This window comes from Limanda limanda, chromosome 10 (assembly GCF_963576545.1).
Source record: "Limanda limanda chromosome 10, fLimLim1.1, whole genome shotgun sequence".
NCBI lineage: Eukaryota > Metazoa > Chordata > Actinopteri > Pleuronectiformes > Pleuronectidae > Limanda > Limanda limanda.
This window is the reverse complement of record NC_083645.1, coordinates 23,535,623-23,548,916: the sequence shown is the minus strand read 5'-3', so window position 1 is coordinate 23,548,916 and position 13,294 is coordinate 23,535,623. Positions and strand designations below refer to the sequence as shown.

The following is a 13,294-nucleotide window of genomic DNA, read 5'->3' as shown; positions in this document are numbered from 1 at the left end:
TCCTGTTTCCAAAATGCCAAAAGCTAACCTATCAACAACTAGAACTCAAGGCCCGACATTCACAAGCTGGAGAAAACTGCACTTGGGAAAGCACTTCCTCTTTGACGTAGGTAAATAAATAACTTTTAGTGATTTACTGTCTAACGAAGGTGATTTTCTTAATTTGAATAGCTAGCTTTGCCTTCTCTTTTCACCTAAGTGAGTCGATGGACTCAGCATCGTTGCTGGAGGACAAAATCTCCCTGACAAACTTATGGCACAGACACATTTTCTCCACCTGCCTCGGAGGGAGACTTCCAGCGGAGACACTTTGACTCAGGCTGTAACCGATGCCTTCTCCGTCCTGTGTTTTTTGAGGACAGAGTGATGAGGACACGGTTGTGGGCTTATTCAGGGCAGGCAAAGATCCACAGAGGGTTCGTTAGCCTCATTTTCTGACCGGCCAGCTCCCAGGCCTATTTAATATTTCACAGCTCCCTCTGAAAATGGAGGAGAATGCTCTTAATTAAGTGTGAACAATATATTGGCTATAACCAATGCTCCACTGCACCAAATGTGGCCCGTGTGGATGCATGAAATCACAGTGCGACGTGATTCAACCGCGACGAACTGGAACTTTGAAGTGTTAAATCGTCGGAGAGGTGTCAGTGACCTCTGTGGGCGCAAGAGGAGGAGGAGTGGTCTGCTTCCAGAGAAGTGGGTGTCAGGAAGAAGAGCATCGGTGCAAAAGCAGAAAATTAAGTTTTAATTCGGCACACACACAAACATACGCACACAAACACACACACACACACACACACACACACACACACACACACACACACAAACACACACACACACACACACACACACACACAGAGTGCAACCCAGTGTAACACCCTGCATGTTGATAAACCATAGATGGAAAACATGGCGGCTTCCAAAAGTGAAGCCAAAGCATCTAAATCGCCCCCTGGTGGCTGGGTTTAGTACATATATCATAAACCCTACTTCCTCCATGTTAGCAGATGGGACATGGACCAAACCAGAGAGTCAAATGACACGTTACATAATTTAACGATGGTTTCTATCATTTTAGGTTGTATATTTATTGGGTAAAGATGGTTTTATTGAGCTATATGATGCTGTAAGAATGGGTTGAAACAATCATGATTGACAGTTGAGACTGACTCCCCGATTGGTCGAGCCAGATTGGCACAATAAGGCAGCACACCAATGTTTTTTCGCAACTGGAGGAAGTTGAGACACGTCGTACATCTTTATTTTCAGTCTTTGAGATAAGCTTAAACGTTTGTAAAACAACTATTGATACCCAACCCTGGTGAGTACGTATGTGGTTTGTCCAGTTATAGATAATGTTGTGTTGTCCTTGTTTCCTCCGTTTTTCAAGTTACAACAAAGTTGTCGAGGACAGTGTTTTGCTTCACTGGTGACAATGGTACAAGAGCTGCACTGCATTCATGGAAACTGATAATTGATCTTTATGCCAAAAAACGTCAACCACATTGACTTGAACATCGCAAAATAACAACATTCCATGAATTTAAAATCAATCATAAACATGATTTTTAACAGCGATGATGTGTTTTCAGTTGCATTAGTCACTGAACCTTGTGGAGTCTTGGAGGCGGCTGTATTCTGAGTCTGAAGAAGATTCTTAGAAATGCATTGCTTCGGGTGAATAGCACACAGATACAGCGACACACACACACACACACAGTGAGAATGACTCCCTTGGTCTTGGCAGCGAATGCAGCCCTGTCCAGATGAACTGTTATTGATGGAGGAATGTATCATCCTCCCTCCCACTGTCTGTGACACGCTGCATTGATGGAGTGTGCTGCTGCAGCCGCTCAGACCCGAGTACAACCACAGTGATACTGTACGTCTGTCGGCCACAGATCCATATATGCTTGAAACATGTCAACGCATCATATCGGCCCGGAGAGATAAATAAAAAAACAATGTAGCCCGCCTCTCGCCCCCAACGTCAGCTGGGATTGGCTCCAGCTCCCCTTGTGACCCTCAGAAGAGATATGGCATCGATAATAATACATGGGTGGAATAAAAAGACCGATAGGATATATAAATTAGACTATACTCCCTGCAGCAGATATGTTCTTTGGGACGTACTCAAACAATGTGCAGATGTATTTACGTGTCCAAAAATATGGGCTTGGGGCAAATCTGTCTTTTAACTCATCGTGGCTTCTTGTTTCCTTCATGATCAACTCTTTATTAAAGACGAATCTGCCATCGCTGGATCCAGAACGCCCACTGGCTCCTGACACTTCCACAATAAGCAGCAGCTCCTTATAGTGGGTTTGGCAGAAAGCTTCTGTGGTTTTAACGTTCGAGCTTTCAAAGCTTCAGCATCGACGTTTCTCTGCAGTCTCATAAAGTGCATTTTAACAAAAGGCAGAGTGGTGGTGTTAATACACTGTAATTACAGACGGAGGTGGATGGTGAGGCAGGCTGCCATCTACCGGCACTAAGGCAAATCCCCATCCTCCCCTCCACCACCACCTCATCCACCCTCATCCACCCTTACACCTCCGACTTCTAACTGACTCAAGTTGACATTTGGACAAAACGTGGATATATATTCAGCCTGAGTGTTGTCAAATCTACAGCCATTTCTTCTTTTTCTCTTCTATACCCCCTATTTAGTTGAACCAGTCTGTCAGCATGAACCAGAAGCTCTATTATGTTAATAACATGGACACTAAATTGCGTTGCTTATTCAAAAGAGCAGTTCAACGCATTAAAAAGGCTGGAACACACTCATTTCAACACAATTTGTAAGATAGTTAAAATAAAAACAGCAATTTGCCTCAAATTAATAGGACGAAATAGGATTAATGGGACGATAAAAATGATGGAGATACTTTTTATCACCACTGCTGCTGTTGCTGCTGCTGCTCGTTGTGTTTACTTTGGCTCAGATGATCCACTCCCTGATCCAACATGAGCCAGAACACTCAAATGAATCAGACTAAGACAATCAACGGTCATCTAAAAGATTGACCTCAACCCTACAAACAGTACATTTATATAGAGCAATGTCTTTTCTTCAACCATCTGCTTTTTATTCTTAGTAAATCATTATTATCTATTCTATAGTTCCCTGTATGTTTCTGTGCCTGATTCCTTTTATCTGTATTATGTTTACTTAATTTGCTGCCCATCTTGACCAGGACTCCCACTGGTCGAGGAGATATCTCATCTCTTGGACTTCCCTTTTTAAATAAAGGATAAATACAAATAGTCAGGTTAAGATTTCCCCAGTGTTGATCATGTTAGACAGAGATAAACATATAGAAGTTTGTAAGAAACTTTTCTGGAAATGCTTGGACCTGATTTGAAGATATTTATGCTCCAAGATATAAAACAAATGTCAGTCAAACAGATTCAAATCACAATTCACATGGTAAATTCTTCAGCCTCAACATATAGATGGAGCCTATACTCCAATGTAACGTCGTGCGTCCATTACGCGCGCACTGAGCCTCTCCGAGCCGGAAGCTTTTATATGGTGATGAAGATCGATTGGGCCGATGCGCACCAATCAGAAGCGTTTGATTTATGTTTAAGAGACTGTTGAGAGGAGTAGTCGCCTGGCAACCGCCTGATGAAATGTGGGAGCCGTGCACACATTAAAAAACAGCGAGCTCACAACCTCCTGATGCGACAGAGAAGAGCCCGAGTCTCGGTTCCTCTGGTGGAAGAAGGGATCGATCACATGTGATTATCAGTGAAGAGAAGTCTGATGGGAATGGGAGGGGGAGGGGGGGCGGTAAATGCATGGAGTTGGATGTGAGACAAGCTGGGAGTCGTGATGAGATTTTGGTCAAAGGCTACAATCAAGAAAAGGTTCATCCAATCATTCCTGTGCATTAATCCTCAGCAGCAGCTTTAGAGCCTGAGTGGAAACCTTCGGATTCGTTAAAGGATCAGCCCCACTCCTCCCGAGCCCGGAGAAGACGTGACATCTCTACACAATGAAAAACATGTCCACCTCAGCAAGTCCTAAATGAAAAAAATCCTAATCGATGTGGTGAAAAATTACAAGATGTAGGTTTTTCCTTTTCCAATGAGAAAAGAAAAGTCTGTTTTCTGAATCTGCATCCCCTAGAAACGACGTTTTATTCAAGGAACAGAATTCTGTTTATTGGGATCAAATCTCTCCTCAATCACTTCAGAATAAAAGAATCGTTAAGACTGCTGGGTCGATTTGTGTTTGCAGCGTTCAGTCCCGATTGATCTCTGAATCTGATGGAATGAAAATGGGATGGATGTGACTGACTGTTACTGTGGAAACCAACTTTCCTCCTGCCCACACGATGCTCCTTCATCCCCCACCAGCACCAGCACCTCATCCTCGACGTGTTCACTGACAGAATAAAGATCCCACAGCGCTGGTGATCTCCATCTCCATCGTGCGTAAATACGCGTAAGAAGAAAAGCACAATATGGGCATGGATGTATTATGCACACTTGTAGGGAAGCTCGAGAAAGAAGAGGAATATGGTTTTTTTTTCTACTTACAACAATTGGTGACGGCAAAACTGTTCGCCACTTCCAGATTGTCGATGTGAGGCGTCAATCTGAATTCAGAAGTGCCAAACTGAACCATTCCTATCCGAAACGCGCTGTACTCCTGGTCCGCGCCCCTTGGAAAGAGTCCCCCTGAAACCGGAATAAAAAAATATATATATACCAGTTACACTTGCCAAGAAAAAATAAAACATTTTCCAACCAAAGTCTTCATCTTTCACCCGAGTCGATTTTTTATATTAAATGTTTTTTTGTTGCTTTTGAACTAACAGATACCTACCGATCTGAACACTGGGCGAGCCTCCCAGCGCGCACCCCCATAAAACCAGCAGCACCGAAATGGATAAATTCACTATCTTCTCCATGTCCACGGTTTAGGTGTCCACATCCACCAAAAGGGAGTCAGATATTCCGGGTTCTCTCCGGACACGTTAGATCCGACACATAGTGGAGAGCTTCAGCCTGGAAAACAGCAATCTGCAGGGGAGAGGAGCGGTTCTGTCTGCAGGTGTCTCGCAGCAGCACTGGAGGAATGGTCGCCTGCTCTGCTCTCCTCCTTCTTCTTCTTCTTCTTCTTCTTCCTCTTCTTCCGCTCCTTCTCCTCCTGCCGGCAGCTGATGCCTCCTCCTCCTCCTCCTCCTCCCCTGAAAGCACGGGGACACTGCGCGTCTCCGCTCGGCGCGCCGGAGATCCTCTCAGCATCACACCCACAAGTGAGGAATCTTAATGAGGAGGCGAACGCAGGCGGAAAGAGCCGAGTGAAGCTCCTGCACTTTGAAGCTCCAGGGGTACAAAGGAAGCCTCGGTTGTGAGGGAGATCTGCTTTGCTTTTGTTTTTAATGAGCTGCATTAAGATGCGAAGTCCCCAAACATGGAGGATTCATACAAGATCTTATAGGATCTGATTCATATTTCTGATGGTCGCCTGCAGGAAGTCAAACCTCCCATGTTGTCTTGTTGATCTTGTCTTTTTCTCCTCCAACCTTAGATTAAAGGTCCAATGGGTAAGATTTATGTGAAAGGGATTTGTCAGCAGAAATTTGATATAACATAATCCTAGTGATGTTTTCACTCGTGTGTTTCGTCTGAACTGTACGAATTGTTATTTTCTTTTTTATTTAAATGCTTTATATCTACATCAGGAGTGGGACCTCTCTACGGAGGCCGCCATGTTTTTTTTACAGTAGCCCAAACTGGACAAACTAAACCTTTTCAGTTTCTATGACAACTGAAGGCTACCACATGTTCTCTCTAAAATGGTTAAGCTGGAAGGAGAGGGGGAGGTGAGGGTAATTCAGTAGCAATGTGAAACTTCCCCACTAGATGTCACTTACTTCTACACACTGAACCTTTAACTAAACCTAGTACATAGATAAATGTGTTGGCCAAGATTTGACCCACATACACCACATAATGATCCGGTTGGCTCCCGTTTGCCAGATCTGGGCCACGAGAAAGCAACGCCACTCGTCAACCGAAGATGGCCCAAATTTGTTATGTGCTATTTGGGCCAAATTCACCATCCACCACATGGGCCACATCCAGATTACAACTTGCCTAGAGCACTATATGTTTTCAAGAAAAAGGCTCACATTTGTTTTGGGATATTTGGGCCACATTTGCCATTTTACAAGATGGCCACTTTTAGCTCACCATCCATTTTGTTCATGCCACAAAAAGACCAGAAGTGCTATTGCCTGAAGTGGCCCACATTCATTTGCTATGTGTTCCTTATGGAATTTACATTTTAAGATTTTATTGCTGACTTTTAATGTAAATTTAATTATTAAATCCCCACCATACACAAATCAACTCAAAACGTTGCTTTCTTATTCAGGATGACCTTATCCAAACACTGGAAAACACATGCTGGAATTTATATTTATAAATAGTAACATTAATATAACATTAAGGGGACTAAAATTATATTTTAAAGTGTTTCCATTATGCTTGAGCAAATATTACCAGGCTGAGCGTAAACGTTCTCTCCAGGTCTTAGTACCTAAGCAAAGAATATAATAAAACACATTTTTAACAACTCTTGAGTTTGAATCAATGAGCTAAAAGATATATTTTCATTAACTGCAGTTTCACTATCAAAGTCAAGATTTTAATCATATCTTTTTAAAAAGGAATCCCACTGAATAAAACAGCAAACAAAAGCAGGCGCCATGCTCCAGTTGAGGCTCAATACAGGAATTAAGGCAATGGAGAGGTTTCCACCCCCCTCTTATAGACCCCGCCCCTTTAACTGACGGGCTGGACTTCCTGTTTCCTTTCCTTCCTCACATTAGAAGACAAACGTGACATAGAGCAGCATAAAAAACTCAAAGGGTCTTGATCCGAGGTGGGTTGACTGGATTATACAGTTTACAAAGATAACACATAAGGAAAACAAACCTTTAACATCCGCGTTTATTACATGGGATGACAAAGCATCCCATAATACTTCACATCAAACCAAACTGTAATTGAGACAGAATGGGGTCTGAGTTGTTTCGAGTGGAGTACATATAAAATTGGTGATTATAGGAGAATAATTTAGATTAGAATAGATTTTCAAGGACTAATCTTGATTCCTCTAAGTGACACAATCTGCTGAATATATTTGGTTTAGATTTAAAACAGAGATTTTGACCAAGTGGAAGTAGGAAATCCATTTCCGCCCCAACAGCTCCCATGTAACAAACATTTTGTGTAATTGTTGAATATCAGAAAGTGCGTGAATAGACAGTTTGTGATTGAGATCTTGTAATTATTTGTGATCCCTTAAAATAAAAGCCTCTACGTCAGCAGTCAACGTTTATTTCTCCGACATCTCGTCAGCTGGAGGCCATTGCTCATGCCCTCCAGTAATAAGCACCAACAGAATCGCCTCTTTAACTTTGATCTGCGTTCATTTCTGCCCTCTGCATACAAATCCAATGCAAATCTACGACTGCTGGTCGTCGGTGCCATTTCAAACAGGGTTAAAATCCAGTCGAGCCGCTGCCTCACGCCCAACGGGAAGCAAATGCCAATTCCTGTCGCCTGGCTTTGTGATATGCATATCTGATGCTGCACAGACAGATGTATATTAATCATCGGCGCGTGTCAGATAGCAGTCAGGGAGCAAACTAATGAGGCTGAGAGTTATGGGGAGCGAAGGGGGGGAGGCAGTTAGGAGAAACACGGTGCTGTATTTCAGCACCATGGACAGCACATCACTCTGGCTCCTGGGCAGCGAACGCATGGGAGGGAATTCAAAGATAATTGGGTTTATTATAAAACGACTTATTATCATTTTAAACAATAGGTCACGTTTTTCTTGGTTGTGGCCACCTTCACCATTAGTACCTGAACAACAGGGCCAAGACACATAAGTGTTCAAGTGATCCGGTGTCAGGTTACACAAGGAACTCCGTCAAGTTTACTTCTGGATGTTAGTTCTTAAAAATGTCCCAAGACAGATAATAATGAGATAAAAATTAAGATGTCTTTAAAACTCTGCTGTACAAGTCAATAAAAATGTGGTTTCAAGTTTTTCTCTATCATATTAATATCCTTTTTTATCCCATTGTATGCCAGCAATGACAAATAGTATTTAAAACAAATTTTATGACCCTATGTGTGGCAACATGAACAAAACACATCATTAAATGTTATTTTAAACGCTGATTGAATTACAAAAGTATGTGTTATATACTGAAATCTCTCTGGTAAAAAGAAAGTTTTGATAAATGTTGACAGAAAACAGTGATGTATTGTACGACTGATTCACTTATTGAGGAGAAACTGATCCTTTTAACCAAAGTAAACGAGAATTTATCAAAAATGAGACACTTTCTACTTCATTGGTTGTTGACCAGCTGCATGGAATTCAATCCTTAGACCTGCAACTTAACATTGACAGTTTCCTTTATGATAATGCGGGAGATCAGTAGGAAATCATCTGTTAAACAGCGTCACAAGAAGTTGTTTAAATATGGCAACGCTTTAATTTGGTTTAAATCCTTTATTTAAATGGTTTATTATCCGACTGTGTGTGTCCCTTGTCCTGTACGACTGTTTTAGCAACACTGTGACACTCAGATCGCAGCATTTATTATTCCATTGCTACTTTTGGAGCTATCTGCTAAAACTAACCAAAATTAACTCAATATGACACAGAAATTTTTCGGATCATTGGAGCCATGTCCAGAAACGTACCCGTTGCCCTCTACATGGATCAAACATCAAAAAACCTGGTTTCCAAAGCTTTCGTGATAAAAACCCTCACATGTTGAACCGCCGTGTTCCACAGGCTCACATATGTTCACCTCTTCGACCTTGTGTGGAGGTTCTGCCACGCATGGATTCACTCTGCTGCCGCCAGATTGATGTGTAATTTCAGCTTTGATTATCTTTCGGCACAATCCTCACTGCACCAAATTTGCTGCCTGCTGAATAAATCAACTGTCATAACACCAGAGAGCTTCCTAATAGGGTTTATATAAGTGAAAAGAAAGGAACTTGTAATCAAATCAAGAAGCTGCTGTCTGGGTAAGATGTTTACCTTTGAGTCAATTTACACAGAAAAGACACCGGAATGAGATGGAAGCTTTGAACATGTGGTTGAAAACATCTGGTCGTGTTGGTAAATTCTCTTCTTGCGGCCTGGGGAACAAAATAACAAACGCTGGTGAAACCGAGTCGGTGACCTTTGGAGAAATGTCTAAACACTCAGGTTTGTATGTCCCAGAAATCCTGTGTGACCACTTCCTAGAAAGCATTTACATTTCTGCCATTTAGTGGGCGCTCTTATCTGGAGCGACTCACAATGAGGAGCATTTTAGTGTCTCGCTAAAGGGCACTTCAACATGACACTTAGCCTGTGATGGAGAAATACTGTGTGTTGTTGCGGGGGTCTGATACGTCATCCGTCCCTAACAGATATTATAATAGATGCTGTGCTCCGCTCTAATAAGCTGCAGAGCATAGAAACAGGGGATGAATGTTCCTGCGCACATCCTCTGGAGGTTCCCAGGGGGAATTAACGGGAGCCTGTTTTCTGAATGATTTTCTCCTCTTCTACGTTGGTTTGATCCAGAGTGTGAAATGAACTCATAATCTCATCAAGAGATCTGCTGCTATTCAGGTAATGAAGCTGGAAATCAAAACGTCAATCAAAATGTTGTAGCGTTGGATCATGGGAGTCGTTGTCAAAATGAAATGTCCCCTTTAAATTGTGGATTTCTCTGATGTGGTTGGAAACATTTTGAAAAATACAGACGTCAGACGTTTTAATGAGGAATTGTAACATATCTTTAAACAAAAACCTCAACCATCCATCCTTTGTTTTCTGTATATCCATGTTTGGGTTGCAGAGGTAGCGGACCAAATGCAGGGTCTCAGGTGTCCCTCTCTCTAGCTCCCCCTGGGGGATCCCGAGGGATTCCCAGGGGGAGCCCAGACACACAAGGTTGTGAATAAAAGAGGCCAAAAGTCTCTTATCTACTTGGGTTAATGTGCAAGAAAATAGAAATACACAAGAGACACAGGAGCACGACACGTGAATTTGAAATGTCCACCTTATAACTTGGAGAAAGAAGAGAAATGCTTGATATTAGTTTCAGTTTCCGTCCAGACGTCAAGTGACTGATCTCAAAGAAAACAGCTTGATATCACATTTCATGCATATTTGCTCTTAAACACTTTACACAGTCGGCCACACATTCATAAATATCTGAATTCTCCATCCGGCTCGACTGCGTTTCTCTGGAGAAAACTTTGGCTTCAAATCACCAGATATTAGCAGCCAAGCTACTGCACTGGCCTCCAGGCACAGGTAGGAAAACATCATTCTACATTTCCTTCTTTATGATCCATGAAATATTCAGCACTCGTCTTCCTCAAGACAGAATGAATGACGCCCACAACTGGATAATATGAATTATGTACAGGAAATACTGAACATGATGATTAATACGATCTGTATACTGTACACCGGGTGCATATTTTTGATCTGTTACATAATTCCACAATAACTCTGCCCTGGATAAACTGAACATCCCCAGCAGTTTGTTATGTATAGAGCATTGTTACTACCTCAGGCAGAACACTGATGCTAACTGCACCATGCTATTAAACAGCTGAGCACGAGAACCCCCACAAAAAAAATGCATCGAGAAGGAGAAGGTAATTTCTCCTGCAGCAGAGCATGCACTAGATTTATGATGAAGTGTTACTGGAACATGTGTAGCCAATTCTGGGAAACAAAATCAAAGTGGAATACAATCAAAAGGAAAATATTACAAATAAGAAGAAACAAAACAAAAAAGCAGGAATGAAAAACGATATTTCTTCTGATTCAGACAAGGCTTTGACAATCCTCCCTCCTGTCATGCGATAGATCAGAAAGTTGACAACACCAGAGTCTTGGTGATGTTCAGTGGCTGCTGACATGACAGTGACTTTAGGGGCAGTCGGAGCACACACAGCCGAGAGGTGCTGTTAATACATAACCAGACCTTTGGACACAGAAGCTGCTAAGACAAGCAAGCTGCCGTGGGAGGATCTCTGGAGTCAGACCTGGAGGGATCTGTCCCAAGGTCAGAGCAGAGAGCTGAGGCTCAGTAAGATTCAGCTTGGAACTGGAACGGCTTCTGAGTTTAACCTTTAAAACAACCTGGTTCGGATGAGAGGCTCCTGACTTAGGACTTAAAGCACATCTGATCTCATGATATGAAATGCGGGGAAGAATAATATGATGTTATTGAAGAAATGTAATCTGAACATCACAAAACATATGACAGGAATTGTGACATTTTGAAAGTGATGAATGGATAACAAATGGTTAAGATTCATTATCTAAAGACCATGAACGTCCGTCCATCCATCCATCCATTCATCTATCAATACATGCTCCATCTATCCATCCATCCATACATCCATTATCTATACCACTTACCCTTTGAGGTAGGCTGGAGCCATCCCAGTTGATACTGGGTGAGAGGAGCCAAGTTTGATTAAGATTAAGATACATTTATTTGTCCCAAACACATGCACAGACATGCACAAGCACACTCATGCAAGGAGGGAAATTTAACCTCTGCTTTTAACCCATCTGGTGCAGGACACACAGAGCAGTGAGCAGCCATGTACGGCGCCCGGGGAGCAGATGTTGGGGGACTAGAGTAGGGAGAATCCTCTTGGATTTTTGGACAGATCAATCCAGGTTCGTCTTTTTGTTGTTTCTCCGTGGAGTCGAACCAGAGACGAACCAGAGACCTTTTCTGCCCATAGTCCAAGTTTCTGCCACTAGTCCACCGCCTCTGCCCAGGTTTGGCCAGGTTTGCCAACATATCTTTATTTTTACAAGTGTAAAAGATTAATTTCTCACATCTATTTTTTATTCCCCTCTCTCTTACTAATGTCACATCCTCCTAAACCTCTTACTGCTTGATGGTTCTCGTGTTTCCAGCCGAGTGTTCTCAGTTTGACCCTGTATCCTGTCACAAACACTCAAAATATTCCAGCTTCAAAATGATAAGATGACTGTTATTTGGTTCTTGAAAGTTTGATTAGAGTTGAAGACACAATGTTTTATCTGACAGAAACACATTCTCGTATTGTTCATTTTCCATTTCTCTTCTCTAACCCCCCTCTCTCCTTTTTTTTTGTTTCTTCCACTATCAGACTTTTCAGATCTGATGATATTTCACCTGCAGCACTTCATCACCCTGTGTCCCTCCGGTCTAACCTTTTGTCTGCTCTGGGCAGAACTAACTCTAATGATGGGACCTGTGCTCACGGCTATTTCACAGATTGGTTCGGAGCTGCTGGTACTGAGCCTCTCGCCTCCTTGACCTCTGGCATCCGCCGCACTTTCTCCGCATCCAGGTTTCAAAAATCCGCCACCAAACAAGCCGCGCTGTCTCTGAGGGACATGGAAATTGTGGCTGACCTCAAATCCACGCTGGCACTCGGGGAAAATAGTCCATTATGTCTGAGGTTTCAGATAAAACCTCTGAAATTGCCTCGTGACACTGTACAAATACGAGAGCGAGCGAACAAACAAACCAGAGAGCAGAGGTCACTGGACTGCAACTGTGAGTAGCTACTGATGGAAGGTGAGATGTGGTTTTACTTCACTAAAACAACACTCTGACTCTATCATAAGACAATTTGACAGAACACAATTTCAAATGACGATACCAACACAAGTCGCGGTTGCAATACTTATTATTTTGGCTGAGAAAATGTGTTTATTCATTTCTTGGGCGAGGTTGGGAAAGCACAACGCCGATGCACGAAAAAAGCCTTGTTCACAGTAAACGAGCTTCCGATAAACCCAGTGGCCTCTCCTCCCCCACCGCTCCTGCACTAATCATTGCCTGACTGTCACGGTGGTTCTGCTGGTGGCCCGGGCGGTTGCCTGGTGAGAGGTCATGTCGGATTAGAGAGCACCCTGTGTGATATAGGTTACTGCACTGTGCAAGTCGCAGGGTGCTGGGCTGTGGGCGTGGAGCGTGCACACATCAGCGCACATGCAAACACAACATTGACAAGATTAAGTTTTCAATTGCATTAACAGTAGTGCACTGAATTTACTCGTTACACGTGTTTGCTTGCATCGTTTTCCTGATATCTCCTGTTTTCTAAATCTACATCTATCTTCTTAAGGGTGTTGAAATAAAGAGTTTTATGCATTTTCACTATAAAAATGTGATTTCTGCATCAAACCTTTTCTGTGCATATGGGATTTAGCATGAAGCAG

The 13,294-nt window shown here is 42.5% G+C and overlaps 1 protein-coding gene across 5 annotated transcripts in view; it reads right to left on the bottom strand.

The window, feature by feature from the left end:
* gria2b (glutamate receptor, ionotropic, AMPA 2b) overlaps positions 1-4,922 on the bottom strand; it is a 40,412-nt gene extending 35,490 nt beyond the window's left edge. For 3 of the 5 annotated variants that reach the window (XM_061079371.1, XM_061079372.1, XM_061079373.1), the window contains exons 1-2: positions 4,838-4,922; positions 4,549-4,689 (exon numbers count right to left, since the gene is read on the bottom strand). In XM_061079371.1, coding sequence (XP_060935354.1) covers positions 4,549-4,689; positions 4,838-4,922 — 226 coding nt within the window. Of the gene's footprint in view, positions 1-4,548; positions 4,690-4,727; positions 4,729-4,833 lie in introns of all 5 variants that reach the window. The other 2 variants (XM_061079375.1, XM_061079376.1) reach the window with 1 other exon arrangement.
* Positions 4,923-13,294: the final 8,372 nt, after the last annotated feature.